The sequence below is a fragment of the Amaranthus tricolor genome, chromosome 6 (genome assembly GCF_026212465.1).
Source record: "Amaranthus tricolor cultivar Red isolate AtriRed21 chromosome 6, ASM2621246v1, whole genome shotgun sequence".
NCBI lineage: Eukaryota > Viridiplantae > Streptophyta > Magnoliopsida > Caryophyllales > Amaranthaceae > Amaranthus > Amaranthus tricolor.
Window position 1 is genome coordinate 32,023,337 of NC_080052.1, and position 17,801 is coordinate 32,041,137.

Below are 17,801 nucleotides of genomic sequence, written 5' to 3' on the forward strand. Positions count from 1 at the left end.
CTTTTTTTGTATGAAATATTCTATAAACATAACCAACAAAAAAAAAAAAAAAAAAACAGCATAATGTAGGGTGCTAATCCGTAATGTTTGTGATAGAATATGCATGTTGTTATGAGCTTTGAATACAAAAATATGATAAATTAATGTAGACTATTTAGAAGATGAAAATTTAGTATGAAGCAAGTGCAGTTAAGTTAGAAGATCAAATTTGGAAAAAAGATGCATGTTTCCTAATTATGGACAAACTACAATATTTCTACTTTCACATTTGAGTCAAAAGCCTAGCAAAGATTATTGATTTGTCATTCAATGAATATTGACTTTGAAATCTCGAAAGTCTAGTCTACTAATCCCTTCATTGCTCAAATTTTGAGCAACCAATTTGTACTCATCCTAATAACTAATTACTCTCCTACTATTCGTTCTATAAATGAGATTTAAATAGTTTTTCCTTTTTTATTAAATTCTAATTAATAATTTTTGTAGGCGTATAATAATAATAATATTAATACTAGTATTAATATTAATTAATAAAAAAAAAGTAAAAAGAAAAAAGAAAAGGCAAAGAAATTAATTAAGGAAAGGAGGAATTATAAATGTGAGGTTGTAGAGAATAAAATCAAAGGGTTGTTCCATGCACCCTCGAGTCAATCCAAAAGGCTTAGCTTGCAACTCCCAACTTTTTAAATTTTACCCAAAAAAAGGCCTTACTTTACAAATGCAATAACTCTTCCAGACCTACACAGCTTTCTAATTATCTCCTCAACCCTTTCCCTTGCCTTCCCTAATTCATTCATTCTCCTTCCCTATTTATTCCTGCAACCAACCGTACCTCTTCTCTTCTTTACTACTCCGTTACTAGTAATATTATTATTATTATTATTATTATTATTAAATTAATAATTTGTTATTGGTTATTATTAGAATAATCCAATATCCCAGCCGATCCCACCCTAGCTTCAATCAATAACTCCTTTTTACTTCTGCAAGCAAACATCACCTACCTTAACTTTTTTTTTCTTTTTTTTTTTTTAATTTAATTCATTTGAGAACCATCAAATTTACTAAGATCAGACAATCTCAACAGAACTTCTATTACTTTCCCACCTCTTTCTCTCTCTATTAACTTCACTTCTTCTTTCTTATATTCTTATTCTTATAATTATAAGCCAAGCCTAAGGCATGGGTTTCCTCTTTCCCCCCTACTTCTTTTCTTTTCTGTTTCATCATTTAATTTAATTTGTTTATCATCTTAGTAGATAGAGCTCCTTCTTTTAATTTGGTTTTTTTTTTTTTTATACACCATTTTTATTAATAAAATCAAATCAAATAAAATAAATAAAAATAAAAATAAAATAAATATTGATGGTGCTAGCTAATATATAGAAGTCTTCTATAAGAAGGGATTGATCTGATGATGTTGAGAATTATTCAGTGTTTTCTTCCATTGTTATTGTTTCTTTTTTGTTTTTTCTAATAACTAACAAGTTTGATTTTATAGGAGATTAATAATAATGGCTTCATCAAACAGACACTGGCCAAGTATGTTCAAATCCAAACCCTGTAATAATCAACAATGGTCTCAACATCAAGACACCTCTCACCATCCTTCTTCACTACTTGCTTCCAACAATACTTCTAATACTACTTGCGCACGCTCATCTTCTATTACCGCTTTCCCTTTTTCATCAGGTAATCATTTTATTATTACTATACAGTACTCTTTCTAAATTTATATCCTTTTTCTATAGTTTTAAATAATCTTGTTGTAATAATTTAATTTATCTCTAGCGCGCAAGCTCAATTAGGGTTTCGTACGTTTTGATATTAATATTTGTTTTAGGGTGTGAAGAGAGGAGCCCAGAGCCAAAACCAAGGTGGAATCCGAAACCGGAACAAATTCGGATTCTAGAAGCTATATTTAACTCGGGTATGGTAAACCCACCAAGAGACGAGATTAGGAGAATCCGGGCACAACTTTTGGAATACGGTCAAGTCGGAGACGCCAACGTATTCTATTGGTTTCAGAACCGAAAATCCCGGAGTAAGCATAAGCAACGGACACTCCAAGCTAAAATCAATGCCACCGCCTTAAGTGGGAGTGGGACCCAAAACAGTCTTTCACTTCCAGCATCATCTTCATCTTCTTCCTCCGATAAGGCGTCGCCTCAAAAAGCGGCCACACTTTCTGGAAGTGGAGGTGGTTCATCATCTTATGGTAGTGCTAGTAGCGGCAACAATTATAATAGTAGTAGTGCAAACGTTGTGGTTGATCAATTTGGTAATTCTCCAACTTCAGTCAACCAACCTAGTCCTTACTTTCATCCACTTGTTCCTCATCCTCATCCTCATCCTCCTCCTCATCATCATCATCATCATGTTCCTAATACTAATACTACTACTACTACTACTACATCTATACAAGATCAGCCTTTGTTCTTTCCCTTGCATCAAAATAGTGCTACTGTAATGGGTAATTTCAGCCAGGGGTTATGCTTTGGTACTACTACTCATCATCACTATGAGGATCATCATCATCCTCTTCATCAAATTACTACTCCTCCTAATCTTGATGTTCTTCATCATTCTGATCAGACGGTGGGGGGATTTTCGTCTTTACTACTTGGAGATGATGAAGTGGAGAAGCTTAAGTTTCAGCACCAGTTAAGTTTTTTGGTGACCAACCCTTCAAGTGCTACTACTAATTCACCCTCTCCTGCATATGCGTTTCCCAATAGTCTTGCTCAAATTTTAGGTAATTATATTCCTTATTTCTTCTTATTTTCAAATCTATTTCTAATTTGCAATAAATTTCATGCTTAATTCAATTCATTTCTAGTTTGTACCATTAATACTTAATTAGATGATTTAAATTTATCCTACTATAAGAGCTTCAATATGAATGCATGATAAATAGTAATAGCTTAATTATTTAATCTTTTGAGATTGTTCCTCTATAGTCAGTTACTTGTTTATATATATATATATATATATATATATATATATATATATATATATATATATATATATATATATAAAAGGATACCTATTGGTACTTGAACTTTGAAACGCTGTGGTTCATACGATCCTAAACCACTTGTTTCACACAGCTTAAATTCTGGAGTACATTAATTCATTAGTCATTCGATCATTAATTTCCATTTACATTTCATTTTCTTTCCAATAAGTAATATTTTTTTAGGCTCCATGTATAATTTTATTAGATATTTTCAATTAACTTTATTATAGAAATACTTGGGTATAATACATATTCGATGAGGTTATTTTATCAATTTCTTGGGTGCATTATCAGAAACTCAACATTTGATACTATTGACAATTGAATGATTTGATAATGATTAGAATAGTTGAAATGATACGAAATGATTGATATAAGTTCATAAATAGTACACCTACTATCCTTCGTTTCTATTCAATGTTCAATTGACTTTTGTAAAGTTTGTTAATACTTAATCGATTAACACATACATGTGTAAAAAAAATTAAGTAAATAAGAAAATTTAACAAAATTTTAGTCCAATATAATTTAACTTGTAGTTATATATGAACAATCATCAATAAAGGGTTTTTTCTTTTTTAAATTGAATATTTATTGTGGGAAATTAAATAAAGGGCTGCCCCAATTATTGAATTGGGGTGGTTAATTGTTTTTTCAAAACTGAAAATCAGCAAATCGAGATTTGAGCGCTCTAAACCAGCTCCCTTAAGGCTGCCTTAACCTTTGGACGTGTGCATGGCATTGGACAGGTCAGTATTCTGATAAAAATGAGCTGAATGAATTAATTGTTGATTAGAGTAGTGGAAATGATAGATGAGCTTAATATATTATTAATTGAGGTATATATATATATATATATATATATATATATATATATATATATATATATATATATATATATATATATATATATATATATATATATATATATATATATATATATATATATATATATATATATATATATATAACTTGTAAATTAATACTACTACGAAGTATGATGATCTGAAATAGGCGCAGGTGTAGGGGACACTGTAGGTGGAGTAGCACCAAAATCAACAGTTTACATAAACGGAATGGCGGTGGAGATACCAGTGGGACATGTGAATGTGAAGGAGTTTGGGGAGAGTGCTTTGCTTGTCAACACAGAAACAGGTGAGGCAGTGGCGACTAATGAATGGGGTGTGACTCTTGACCCACTTCATCATGCTGCTTCTTACTATCTTGTTAATGGAACATCCGGATCCGGAGCTGCTGCTGCTTCTCTGTTGCTTCATCATAAGCATGATGATGATGCATCCCCCGACGTTCTTGCTTCGGGATTTCCTTACCAGGTAATTGTACGTATATGTATCCATCCCATCAAGTATATATATATATATATATATATATATATATGTATATATATATATATATATGTATATATATATATATATATATATATATATATATATATATATATATATATATATATATATAATGATTCAAATCAAGCTGTTAATTCTCAGTTTCAATTTTTGATCATGCAGATATAGCTAGTTAGATGTATTGTACTGTTTTGAAGCTGAGATGAAAAGAATTTACGTTTGAAGGGTAGTCCAACACCATAATTATAATTATTCCGCTAAGCTTATCCAAGTCGTAGTTTTATGAATACATATTTCATCTTATTATAGCTCAATTCCTTTTTGTCATGTAATTTGGAATACTATTATATGCATCCTTCTATATCCATCAATGAAGTGCTTCAGGACTAGTGCAGATCACTCCATATATCAATAACTTATTATCACTCGCTATATCGACCATACAAATTAAACTTATTTCCAGGTATTAATATAATGGTTGTGCTACCTTTTAACTTTTAACTATTAATATCAATGGATGATATATGATTATACAACACATAATCTTCCATTGGCTCTCATATTTTGCCTATATTGAAAAGTAAAAAAGTTACAATATTTTATTTTTAATTTGGTAATATTTTAACTATAATTAGTAAATGAATGGTAACAATTGTTAAGAAAATTAATATAGTTAAATATTTTGATTCCATTAAAGTTAAAACTGGGAATTAGTAGCTTTAAGACTCTAATCAATCGTGACTAATTTTTTCTTCCCTAATGGATATTTCATTATCTATCGTTAAACGAGTAAATCATTAATTGAGATGTATTAATTAGTTAATATATAAAGTTAATTACATTTTATTTTTGAGAGGATATTATATACTTTATGTCTTCTTTATTTTGCTACGCAATATTAAAATCTCTTATTTTGATATTTACAATATACTGCAAAATAGTTGAATAAAGATTATTATAAGATCATATTTATATGATTATTATGTAATACAAAAAACGTAAATTGATAAATTGCTAAGACAACCTTTATTGATCTAAAAAATTAATCAATCATCACTTAAAAAAAAATCAATCACAGATTAAGTATTTATGTTTTAATAATTAAGTATTTATATTTTAATATATGATCAATTTGATCACTTTTATCCTATTATCTTTTACAATGTCATTAGCTTACAATTATAATTGAGATATATCAATACAAACATTTCAAACTAAAATATTAACAATCTACAAAGTTAGTAGATATTAAAAATTTATATTAATATGTTTTACAATGTCATTAGCTTTTAATTATAACTGAAATAACATATCAGTCAAAGATTGTTAGAATGATTTAAACATTAATACAGATGCATAGTACATTGAGATTTTGATTAAAATATAAAAAAAAATCAGTAACATAGAAAAATTTGTTTTAAAAAAAATATAGAGCATCAATTAATAAAACAACATGTTATGTCTAATTTTATATGTAACTTAAAGTTGATATTTTTTAATTTCAAGTATAATGCAATGTGTTATTCCCACATAATAAATATTGTTTTGGATTTATGTACGATAAAATTAACGTGAGAAAAAACAAGCTCATTTCTTATACTATTTTTATATCCTACTTGGGCAACATTGACTATATAAATTATTTTAATATGTGTAAAAATACACAAGAAAGACATTACTGCTTCTAAGAAGTTTTATAGTAATCAACTTTTATTCCACAAGAAAAAACAAAAATAGGGTATGAATTTGACATATATTCTCATATTGTAAAATACTTCGAATATTAGCATTTCAAAAAGAAAAGTTTTAGACATTACATTGCTAATTAAATACGTTGCTTTATTTTCTATTTTGTTCAATTATAGTACAATTATTATATGTTAATTTTTATTATGATACATTAAAAGTGAATGTATACGATCTCTAACTTTTCAATTGAATTGCTTTATATAAAATTAATAGGCTATAATTTTAAGTCTCTTTTAGGAAGTAAAAAAAAAAATTTAACTGCAACATATGTAAAACTTAAGCTGTAAACGGCAACATATTTAACAAGACACGGCCAAAACATGCCCTTTCTCATTACTCCTACTTGACTTGTATTAATTTCTAATCTCTTCATTTTTTTAAGTTAGTTACGTTTATAATATGTCATTCAGTGAAACTTAAATGTGATTTTTTAAGAATATATTTATAAGTGAGAATATATTGATGTGAGATTTTTTAGATTTGACTTGGTGTAAATGAAATATACATATATATATATATATATATATATATATATATATATATATATATATATATGTATATATATATATATATATATGTATATATATATATATATATATATATGTATATATATATATATATATATGTATATATATATATATATATGTATATATATATATATATATATATATGTATATATATATATATATATGTATATATGTATATATATATGTATATATATATATATATATGTATATATATATATATGTATATATATATATATATATGTATATATATATATATATATGTATATATATATATATATATATATATATATATATATATATATATATATATATATATATATATATATATATATATATATATGTATATATATATATATGTATATATATATATATGTATGTATATATATATGTATGTATATATATATGTATGTATATATATATGTATATATATATATATGTATATATATATATATGTATATATATATATATGTATATATATATATATGTATATATATATATATGTATATATATATATATATATATATATATATATATATATATATATATATATATATATATATATATATATATATATATATATATATATATATATATAAAAGTGAGAATATATTGAATTATGCCAATAACCCCAAATTAAATATGCTTTGTTGGACTAGTCAATAGAACTAGTGTGTGAGATTAGGATCAACTTTGTTTTAAAGTAAATTTTAGTTAAATTCTTATTAATTCGTTCAATAAAACTAGCGTATGAGAATTGAATTAATAGGGCCTAAATCTATTAGTTAATCAACAGAGTGAAAGTTTGAGATTAACAAGATCATATTTAATCACATAATTAATCCGACATTTCATAGACACTAATAAGTGTTCGATCATACAAGAATTTAGGGGTTTCCTGACACCCTAGATCTTTTATCATATAGTTTCAATATTTACTATTGCATTTTTAGTTTGTTAGACAAAAACCAATCAAACATTTTTTTTCATTGAGCAATATAATTAGTAGAAATTAGCAAGTTTTTTATCCTAACTTGCTTGTGTTCGACCCGGATCTATACGTACACCGTGCGCTTGCGCACTTCAACAAATTTTTGTTTTTGTGACATTGAATTTAGTGGCACTAAAAAAATGCCACTGATTTATATTTTGAGTGTAATAATTATTGATTTTTAATTTAAGTTTCATTATAAATTAATTTAGCAACATTTTATTTGGTCTTTAGTGACATATGTAATTGATTCTATAGTCTATAGTGATATTTGTGAGAAATGTCACTAGATTGAAAAAACTATCTCAAATAACTTAAACTAATAAATTAAAACTCTAAAATATATTATTATATATTCTAAAATAGGATAAAGAGTGCGTAGAGGGATGTCGTGGAGAGACGACCATAAATGATGGTTGTAAAAAGTGACGACCGTTCATGCAAAACAGCAAGTAAACACGAGACAGACACAAGGAATATGAATAACATTTCAATTTATATACTCTCAATTCTCAACTGTTATCTCATATCATATGTCTATCGATATATCCCCATCACTTACCACTTACCATCCCTACCTATCTCTATGTCTCCTCTCTGGATTAAAGTATGTGCTATCAATCATGCCTTTCTTTTCAATACTCTACTTTTAGTGTTTTGTTTTGGATCAATTTCTCTATTCTATATTATACGCCCTCTTTTTTTTTTAAAGAAACTTTTATTTATTATTTTGGGATGTTTTATTTATTGTTTTTATAAAAAAATTTCTATTTATGTTATAAAATTTAGACAAAATTAACCTTATTAATTCTCATTTTAATATTTTAATAATACTTATAATTTTCATATATTTTATTTTTAATATTTTATATTTCTTATGGTCTTTATATGTTTCTTATTAATTTTTTAAAATATTTATTTTATTAGTGTGGTCTTCATATTTTTTAATTAACTTTCTTTTAACATTTTCTTTAATATTTATAGTTTTCCTTTTCTTCCAATAAATTTATTTCTCAATAAAATAATATATACTTCCATATCTACTATCTAAAAGATTTTATTTTTATTAATTTAATTTTATTAAGGAACGGAGGGAGTACACTCTAATAATAGTGATATTTTCCAATATAATATGTCATGATCAGGTGTGAGTATTTCAGAACAGATAAAGTATAAAATAATTAATGTAAAATATTTTATTATATTTTTTATTTCCAATAGTGTTATTTATTTATTTATTTTATTTTATGAAAATGTCTCTATTTATTTCATCAATTCTTATATTTATATTTTTTCGTTTTAAATAGTATTACTATTAGCATAATTCAATTTTGTAAGTCTTATTTTTCCATTCTTCAACAACTAAATCTCAAAATACTCCATATATGTGTGCAAACTAATTTTCAGTAAATTCATGGGATATTCAAGTATTGCTATTATTCTTTTGCTTGTGTACTAATAATCCTACATTTATTCATTTATTTTTATAATTTAATATTTGATATTCTTTCTTTTAGTTTCATTTATTTCACTTACTCTCATTCACACACAAACATTAAGCTTATTTATTTGATCACTTTGTTAGTGACAATCAACCAAAATTAACCTTATCAACTAAGTAAATTGTAATTTAGTTTTTAAAAATTGTAGTTGATCACAAGTTTTTGCGACTCAAACAAATTTGAATAAAAAGTAGATTTCTAGATAGGAAAATGAGAAAAATAGTATAATGCTATAGAAAAAAAATTACTTTTGCTAATATGGAGAGATAAAGGAAATAAATTGAAGTTGATATTATTACCCACAAAAATCAACCACATTCCTCTGATCCTTCATGTGAAAGGAGTACGAATATGAATTATCCGTCACCTTTCCTCAACTAGACCTTACTTTCAAGTGGGATATTGGGTATGATGATGATCAGGGCTGGCCTTGAGATTTCAGGGGCGCGGGACGAAAAATAAATTATGGACCCTAATTATAAAAAATATTTTTATAGTTACAAAATTCATAATTTAATTACACACAAGGTCTCAAGTTCGATGCATATGAAGGTAAAAATTGTCTACTTTTTTCGTGGGCCCTGGGCACAGGCTCTTTTTGCCCTTGCCTAGGACCGGCCCTGATGATGATGATTATTGCCATTCATCCACATATATAATGTCTCAATTAATATGAAAAACTTAATACAACTTTTTGCTTTTTTTATTCAATAATTTTAATTTTTTATTAACCATAAATAAAGTAATACCAACTTAGTTAGGAGGATGTTTCCCTAAAATATAAAGGAGATTATATGACAAAAAAATTGATAAGTTAGTTTATAAACTAAAGTTGGTTTTATTATAGGAAAAATCTCCTAACTTGATTTTATTCATAATTAATTAAAATTGATGTTATTATAAAGAAATTAACAAAAAGTTATATTATTCATGGTAATTATTCATGTTAAATAAAGAAAATTATATCATTTTATATCTTAAGGAGCAACACTAATTACAACTAGCAATTTAATTGAAATTGGTTTGAAACAACCTAAATCAGGCAGAGTATATTCTTCTCTTTTAGCAATGTAGGACAATTTATATATGAGTAATTATGGGCAGTACTACACTCTTCGTCCTTATTTAGATTGCCCATAAATTCTAACATGATATGAAAATTTATTGTTCAACCTTTATTATTGGGCATTTTGATTAACCACTTTTAATTGAATGCTTATTCTCAGCACATTTGTAACCTTTATGATACTCATATGTAAAAGAAAATATTAAAGTATCATGCCTATTTGAGAGTTGTCCCGCATCAAAAAAAAGAAAGATATATTATGTATAAACTTAAAAAATAATTAAATCATCCTATTACTAATTAATTTTGATAGTAAATCTCTTTTAAACTTGTAACTAAGTTATCTTTTTAATAAACTAGGAACTTCGTGGCCTGGTTAAATAACACCTTGTTTGATTTCGATATTATGATAATTCTTTATTACTAGAATATTATAAACAAATAAGACAACTACTCATAATATTTTGTTAAATATAAAAAGACACCAAGTATCCCCTCCCTTCTTCGAGTTCGTCTCACACATTTTATTGTTTTCCTTTGTGCTAGCTAGCCTACTTCATTTTTCCGTCTTATAATTTTTCTAGTTTGTTTGGAAGATGGCAAACTACTAAAATAATTATTACTTTAATTATTTCTAAAAGTAGCATACAATCTTTTTTTATTAATCATCAAATATTTATTTTTTTCTTAAAAATATCTTAATAGCTTTCTCTTTAATTTGATGGTAATGAAGGGACAAGAGAGCAAGAGAAAGAGGAGACAAATACTGTAGTGTGTAGTAGTTAGTCTTAAGCTCGTAAAAGAATGTGCATCACTCAACCACAGAATAATGCAATATAATTTGTATGCATCAGGTCAGGCCTCAGACAGACTCAGCCTAAGCCTAAATGATGAGTAGGTTGCAATTGGATGTCTAGTCTTATGAAAAGGAAAAAGAGGGAAGAAGCTGACAGAAGGAAAGGATAATTGGTTTGGTCAATTTGAAAGGGATCCATTAGCTAGGTCTTACTCTTAGGGTAACTTGCAATTTTTCTTTTTTACGAAACTGGACCTGAAAACTGCTGCAGATGTTACACCACATCCTCTCAAGATTTACCGTTTTCTACTCGGTCTTGTAAACTTGTGATTTCTACTAGGACGTACTACGTACTACGTAGCAATCTAGCTCCTTGCAGTACTCTCCTTTAGTTTTTATTGCGCTAGCCCTTATTTAGACATGTGCAATAGATCAATAAGTCATGGGCCCATCAAGTGCATGGATCATCAGATTCCACCCTTAATTATATCAGCTGGTCTTAGACGAGATGACCTTATAATGAGACCGTCGATTTGGGCCGGCCCAATTCGTGCGTTTAAAAACCTAGACATTTTTTTTTTCATTTTCTGGGCATTTTTCAATTTTGATTTTAAAGGTATCAATTTTGATCATAAAAATATCAATTTTTAAAATTGATAACTTTAAGGTCAAAATTGATAAATGCTTAGAAAATTAAAATGTTGTTACACATGGGTGAAATGGGCCAGTCCGCACTTCGTCTTAACTTGCGACGGTCTCGTCCAAGTTTTTGTGTAATTATATATGTTTTAAATAGGTCAGGTTTTTAAATGGATTGGATCTTAAATGAGTAATGTTCTAGACTAGGAGTTCAGTAGGCCCAATACAGACCGAGTCGGGCTTAAGTAAATATGAGTCAGGTTGGATAAGGGACCTTTAAATTTAATATGGACTTTACATGGGTCGTGCTTTCAAGCCCAGTCCGGTCCAATTCGACTCGTTTTCATTACTTAAAATTATTATAATCCCTGTTAATCAATTTATAATAATCAAATTGTGGAAACATTAAAAATCTCCATTGGCATTGTCATTTATAATGATTAAATCATCCATTAATTAGGCTATTTACGAAGGCCCATTTCCGGCCCTTATCAAGCCTTTTTATAACTTGTTTTATTTTAATTTTTGTAGAGCCCTTTTTCAGCCTAATTTATTTTCTATCCGACCCTTACAAAGCCCTTCTAAAAACGGACCAAATAAGGGCTCAAAATAGGGTCGAATACAAACATTATAAGTTATACACTAATCTTATATATAATCAATATTTTATGGAACAAGCACACCAAGCAACTAAAATAATTATGATCCTCAGTAAATCAACCAAATCAAGTACATTAACCTGGATCATGTAATAGGTTTATCAAAGCCATATTATATTGTTGCAGTTTTAAAGTCCTAATAATTTATAATATCAAATGATAAAATATTTTTGATAAATAATAAAAAAAGTAAATAATTATTGCTTTAAAAAATAATATATTCGATAAATTCAATTATATAAATATATATTTGCATTATCCTTTAAAATTTCGACTTTATATATTTCATACTAATAACTTTGTAGATTGCACAAGTTTATATATTGATTAGAAACAATAATAGAGTAGTCATCATTCATCAAAATGCGAAGAATAAAGGAAACAGATAAGTTATAAGTCTCATAGAACACTTGATGGAATTAAGTTATAATAGTCCCTATGGGCTAAAATTCAAGTTAGCTTGAAAATAGAATATGGGCTTGTTGATCCTATATCATGAGTTGTTTTCCAAATTATATCCTTATGGTTAGCCCGTCCGCTATATAGTGTATATTGCAGTGAATTAAGGATTTAGAGTTTTATGGGGCACTAATAATTAGACAAAAATTTATTAATTTTTTTTTCAATTTTAATAGAGTTTCGTTTGTAAAATTAACAACTAAAATTTTTCATTCATGCAAAATGACATGTATAAGTACAATAATCTCAGACCAAAACCAAAATAATACATAATGTCATCCTCACCTCTTATAACATTACTCCGATACTTTACCACAAACTATCCTACATTTTACATTAAAATAATTGAAATAAGACTTCAATAATCCTGCATAAAACTTCTTAAAAACCATCCTCAAACATAACCCAGCTCAAAACCCCTAATTATCAGTACTTAGTACTTACTACTCCATATAATCAAAGCCTTTTTTTACCCCATAATTCAAAAATGAAACTTTAAAATTTTAACAGTTTAACTCAATATTACTTGTAAACCAGCAATCCAATTGAATCAATCCAACTTTTAAAACCCATTCATCCAATCAAAGTCTACATCAAATATTTACCCATTAATCCTAAAACCAAATTACAATCTTAAAAAACAAATATACACACAAAAAAATATGTTTTTTTTTTAATCAAAGATTCAATATTTTTCACACTAGTTACCCAAAATTTGAATCCACATCAATTAATCAAAATCAACAAAACCCACAATCCCCATCAAAAAGATCTAAATTTTTTCATGAAGATAACACACGAAAAAATTCAAGAAAGACAACACTCCAAAAAAATCAAAGAAGATAATACTTTAAATTTTTTAAATATTTTATCATGAAATCTGTATGATAATTATTAACCCAAATAGCTATGAACTTTTAAATTTTTTTTATTACAAATCAATATGGTGATAAATCGGAAAAAGTTATATGTTGTCATATAGTAATATGAAAGCAACTTAATCAAATAAACTAAATGATAATCCTCTTGATCTGTAGAGAAAGGATCGGAAATTAGTGAGTTGTATATGATCTCCGGCAGTACAGCGGGCGGCAGGCGGCAGGTTTCCATTGGCGGCGGCGGTGGCTAAGTATGCTGTTGATGAATAGTGATTCGAATCGAGTCTTGGTCAAGAAAACGATGAATCAAGATGGTTGTCAAATTCACGGGTCGCGAGTATGGTTGTGTATCTTGAGAAACTTGAGTGAAGTTTCTGTTTTGGGTAGCTCAGGTCGCGGGTCGCGAAGAGCATCGCGAGTGGCCAAAAACTGAAGAACAGTTTCTGGTTCTGGAGTTTTGGCAAGTCGCGAGCCGCGATATTTGGTACGGTTTGCGAGCCTCAACGTGAATTTTGCAGTTTTGCTGCTTTCGTGTCTTTGACGGTTTATTTTATTTTTTCTTGATGCCCAATATTTTTTACGAAGGGTTTTTAGTAACACCTTTTTATTAATACTAGGATTATTTTTTTATTCACAAATTGAGAGAGATCACAAAAGAGCCAATGTTATTTGTGGGTGTGATTTATCTTGTAAATTCTTTACAATCATAGTGAAATTATTTGATCTCGGTGCTGGTGGATGTATCTATCACATTGATAGTAAACCACGTTAAATCTCTTGTGTCATTTTCTTATTGTTTTGTTTGAATTTCTTTATTGTTTCATTATTATTCATTGATCTTGCTTCCGCTGTCGCACAACAATTGGTATCAGAGCTAGGTTCTAGTCTTTGGAGAGTTTTTTAATTGAAACAATGGCTGGAGATTCTATAATAAGAATTGAGAAATTTACCGGGAAAAATAGTTTCGGGCTATGACAAATAAAGATGGAAGCTCTGTTGAAACAACAGCAAATCTGGCGTCCGTTGGCTCCAAAGAGTACTACTACGGGGTCGGAAGACGGACTAACTGACAGGCAATTAACAGTAATGGAGGAAAGACTCATTCTACCATTTTGCTAAGTTTGGATGATCGTTGATCAGGCTACAACGGCATAATTATGGCTGATATCATTGTATATGACTAAGTCGCTGACCAACAAATTATTGCTGAAGCAGCGGTTGTTTAGCCTCTGAATGCAGTCAGGTACTCCCTTATGGGAACATCTGGAGAAACTTAACTCTATTTTACTGGATTTGCGTAATTTAATTGTTAAGATAAATGATGAGGATGCTGCGTTGATTTTACTTGTGTCTCTACCGTCTAGCTATGAGAATTTTGTTGAGACTTTGTTGTTGGTACGGACTCACTGACCTTAGAAGAAGTGAAAGCAACACTGTAACACCCCGTCCCATAATTATCTATAGATGCTGAAGCACACTACGGGACGGTGCATTACGTTGACACGGAAGTAAAGGCGGAAAAAGGAAATAAAATGTTATAAACTAATCAACATTATAAACATATGGCTAAACAGTGGGCCTAGGCAATTACGTATTAAAAGTTTTAACTCCTAAAAGGAAACGTGAGGCAGAACAACCTCAAATAGGTAAGTAAAATGAGGACTGTTTAAAAACTTTTTCTACTAGTTCAAAACACATGTGACACTAAGTTTAAACTTCAGAGGTAAGGCAAAAGCTCTCAAAATGTTGCCCGACGCCCGATTGACAAATATATAAGCATATCATTCATAATCTTCATCTGAAAATATTAACAACAGTCCATAGTCAGTGGGGAGTAACTAGCAGTCCTTCTAAGGTAATATCTAACATATAACGTAGAAGGATAACTGTGTTCATAGAATGCTACATTAACTGTGTTCATAGAATGCTACATCAATAATTCAATACATAAATTCATTTTAATCCATATAATAAATTATTCTACTGTAAACATGCGTTGCATAACAGTATCCAATGTAATCATATGCAAGCATAACAGAATAAGCTGTAAAATCACACATTAATTATAGCAGAGGAACAGACGCCAGTACTACACGCAGTAGTACTTCTCAAGCTTTGCCGGGATTACAATCCCTCAGTTAGCACACTAATTGTGTCTAAGAATGGCCAAACTCCCGCTATTAACATTCCATACCAAATGCAATAATCGGGCGACGACAACTACCTGAGGATATGGTACTCCATACCGAGTGTGTGAGGCCCTATAATATCACCATTCCATACCGAATGGTGGTGGCATTTGTCTTACCCATCAACCGCAGTCTAAGGGTTTTCCTCTCTATACATGTATCACATATAGTAATGACATCATGAAGTATTGGGCAACTAATTCATGCTTCATGCCATCCAGGTGAAATAACTCTCATGTATCATAAGATATCCATAACATATTATATCAAAATAAACATGAAGCATAAATATCCTCAAAAATAAGGTTAACAACCATTTTGAATTAAAAAGGGTAGCTTAGTTTAATCCCTTCTTTAGTGGATTCCTTCAGATTTTTACCAAACTTTCAAAGGTCATAACTTTCTGTTTAGAGCTTCAACTTAAGAAATTTTTGAGTCTAAATTGTTAACTTTTTATATACTTTATCTTTCATTATGAAAGAATTTACCGATTCTAAGTCCATAACTAGGAAAAACACTAAACATAACAGCTTGCTGTAATGGGTGAAGAGATGCAGTCTCTTTACAAGAACAGAGTATGGGAACTTGTGACGGTACCGGAGGTGAGGAAGCATGTAGGGTGCAAGTGGATTTTTAAGAAGAAAGAAGGGTAATCTGAATCTGAGAAAGTTCGTTTTAAAGCTAGGCTAGTTGCAAAGGGGTTCAGTTAGGTAGAAGGGGTTGATTTTGTGGATATTTTCACCGGTGGTTCGACATACTTCTATTCGTGTGCTATTGTCAATTGTAGCACATTATGACCTTGAGCTGGAGCAACTAGATGTTAAGATGGCTTTCCTCCATGGTGATTTGGAAGAGGAGATTTTGATGAAGCAGCCCGAGGGATTCGAGATTCCAGGGAAAGAGCACTATGCATGTAGATTGTTAAAGTCGTTATATAGACTTAAGTAATCCTCTCGCCAGTGGTACAAGAGGTTTGATTCTTTTATGGTTTCGCATGGTTTTGATAGGAACTCGTATGATTTCTGTTTGTATCATAGTACGTTGGATGATGGTTCCATGATTTATCTGTTTTTATATGTTGATGACATGCTTGTTGCCACAAAGAATAAATCTGATGTTGCTAGACTTAAAGAGTTGCTTAGCTCGGAATTTGACATGAAAGATTTGGGTCAAGCTAAAAAGATTTTGGGTATGGAGATCTATAAGGATCGGGCTAGGGCTAAGCTTTTCTTGACTCAGAAAAGTTATATTGAAAAGATTTTGTCTCAGTTTGGGATGGAGAAATTGAAGCCTATAAATACACCAATATCTGTGAGCTGCAAATTGTGTTTGTCTATGTCACCTCAAATTGAGGAGGATCTGGCATATATGTCTAGGGTCCCTTATGCTAACGCAGTTGGTTGTTTGATGCATGCTATGGTCTAACTAGACCGGATATTGTGCACGCTGTTAGTGTTGTAAGTGTTTGGTAACTAGGTATAGTGATTCCGATAATGTAGCTGATATGGATACCAGGAGGTCGATGACCAGGTATGTGTTTAATTTGGGTGGTTTTGTGGTTAGTTGGAAGTCTAAATTGCAATCTTTGGTTACGCTGTCCACTATTGAAGCTAAGTATATGGCTTTAACTTCTGAAGCTAAGGAGTCTATATGGCTCAAAGGCCTTGTGAGTGAATTGGGTATTGCACAGGATTTCGCTACGGTGTATTGTGATAGTCTAAGTGCCATTTACTTAGCTAAAGATCAAGTGCACCATGATCGGACCAAACACATTGATGTCAGGTATCATTTGACCAAAAACCAAATTCTTTACATATAAAACTTACAATTGACCTAGTCCGAAATATTATATCAAAACATGTACATTTGAATATTTGAAATGACAAATGTATAAATTTATATATAATAAGTTATAATAATCATTTACAAAAGTACAATAAATATTTTTATTTAAAGTGGAATT

General features: G+C 29.2%; 1 protein-coding gene across 2 annotated transcripts; it reads left to right on the forward strand.

Moving 5' to 3' along the window:
- The first annotated feature begins 1,392 nt into the window (after positions 1–1,392).
- LOC130815119 (WUSCHEL-related homeobox 9-like) lies at positions 1,393–4,775 on the forward strand. 2 transcript variants are annotated; one of them, XM_057681477.1, is made up of 4 exons: positions 1,393–1,692; positions 1,844–2,755; positions 4,034–4,353; positions 4,549–4,775. In XM_057681477.1, exons 1-4 carry the CDS (start codon positions 1,515–1,517, stop codon positions 4,552–4,554), a joined length of 1,416 nt encoding a protein of 471 aa, XP_057537460.1. In that variant the 5' UTR covers positions 1,393–1,514; the 3' UTR covers positions 4,555–4,775. The 2 variants fall into 2 exon arrangements, with proteins under 2 accessions (XP_057537460.1, XP_057537461.1); XM_057681478.1 differs by having other exon boundaries at positions 4,040–4,353; positions 4,549–4,769.
- The last annotated feature ends 13,026 nt before the right edge of the window (positions 4,776–17,801 follow it).

What these genes read in the sequence shown, in the direction of transcription:
- LOC130815119 (XM_057681477.1), top strand. Translation starts at nt 1,515, where the DNA reads ATGGCTTCATCAAACAGACACTGGCCAAGTATGTTCAAATCCAAACCC. An exon ending in CGCTTTCCCTTTTTCATCAG is followed by an intron (nt 1,693 to 1,843) that starts GTAATCATTTTA and finishes TATTTGTTTTAG; the next exon opens with GGTGTGAAGAGAGGAGCCCA. An exon ending in TAGTCTTGCTCAAATTTTAG is followed by an intron (nt 2,756 to 4,033) that starts GTAATTATATTC and finishes GATCTGAAATAG; the next exon opens with GCGCAGGTGTAGGGGACACT.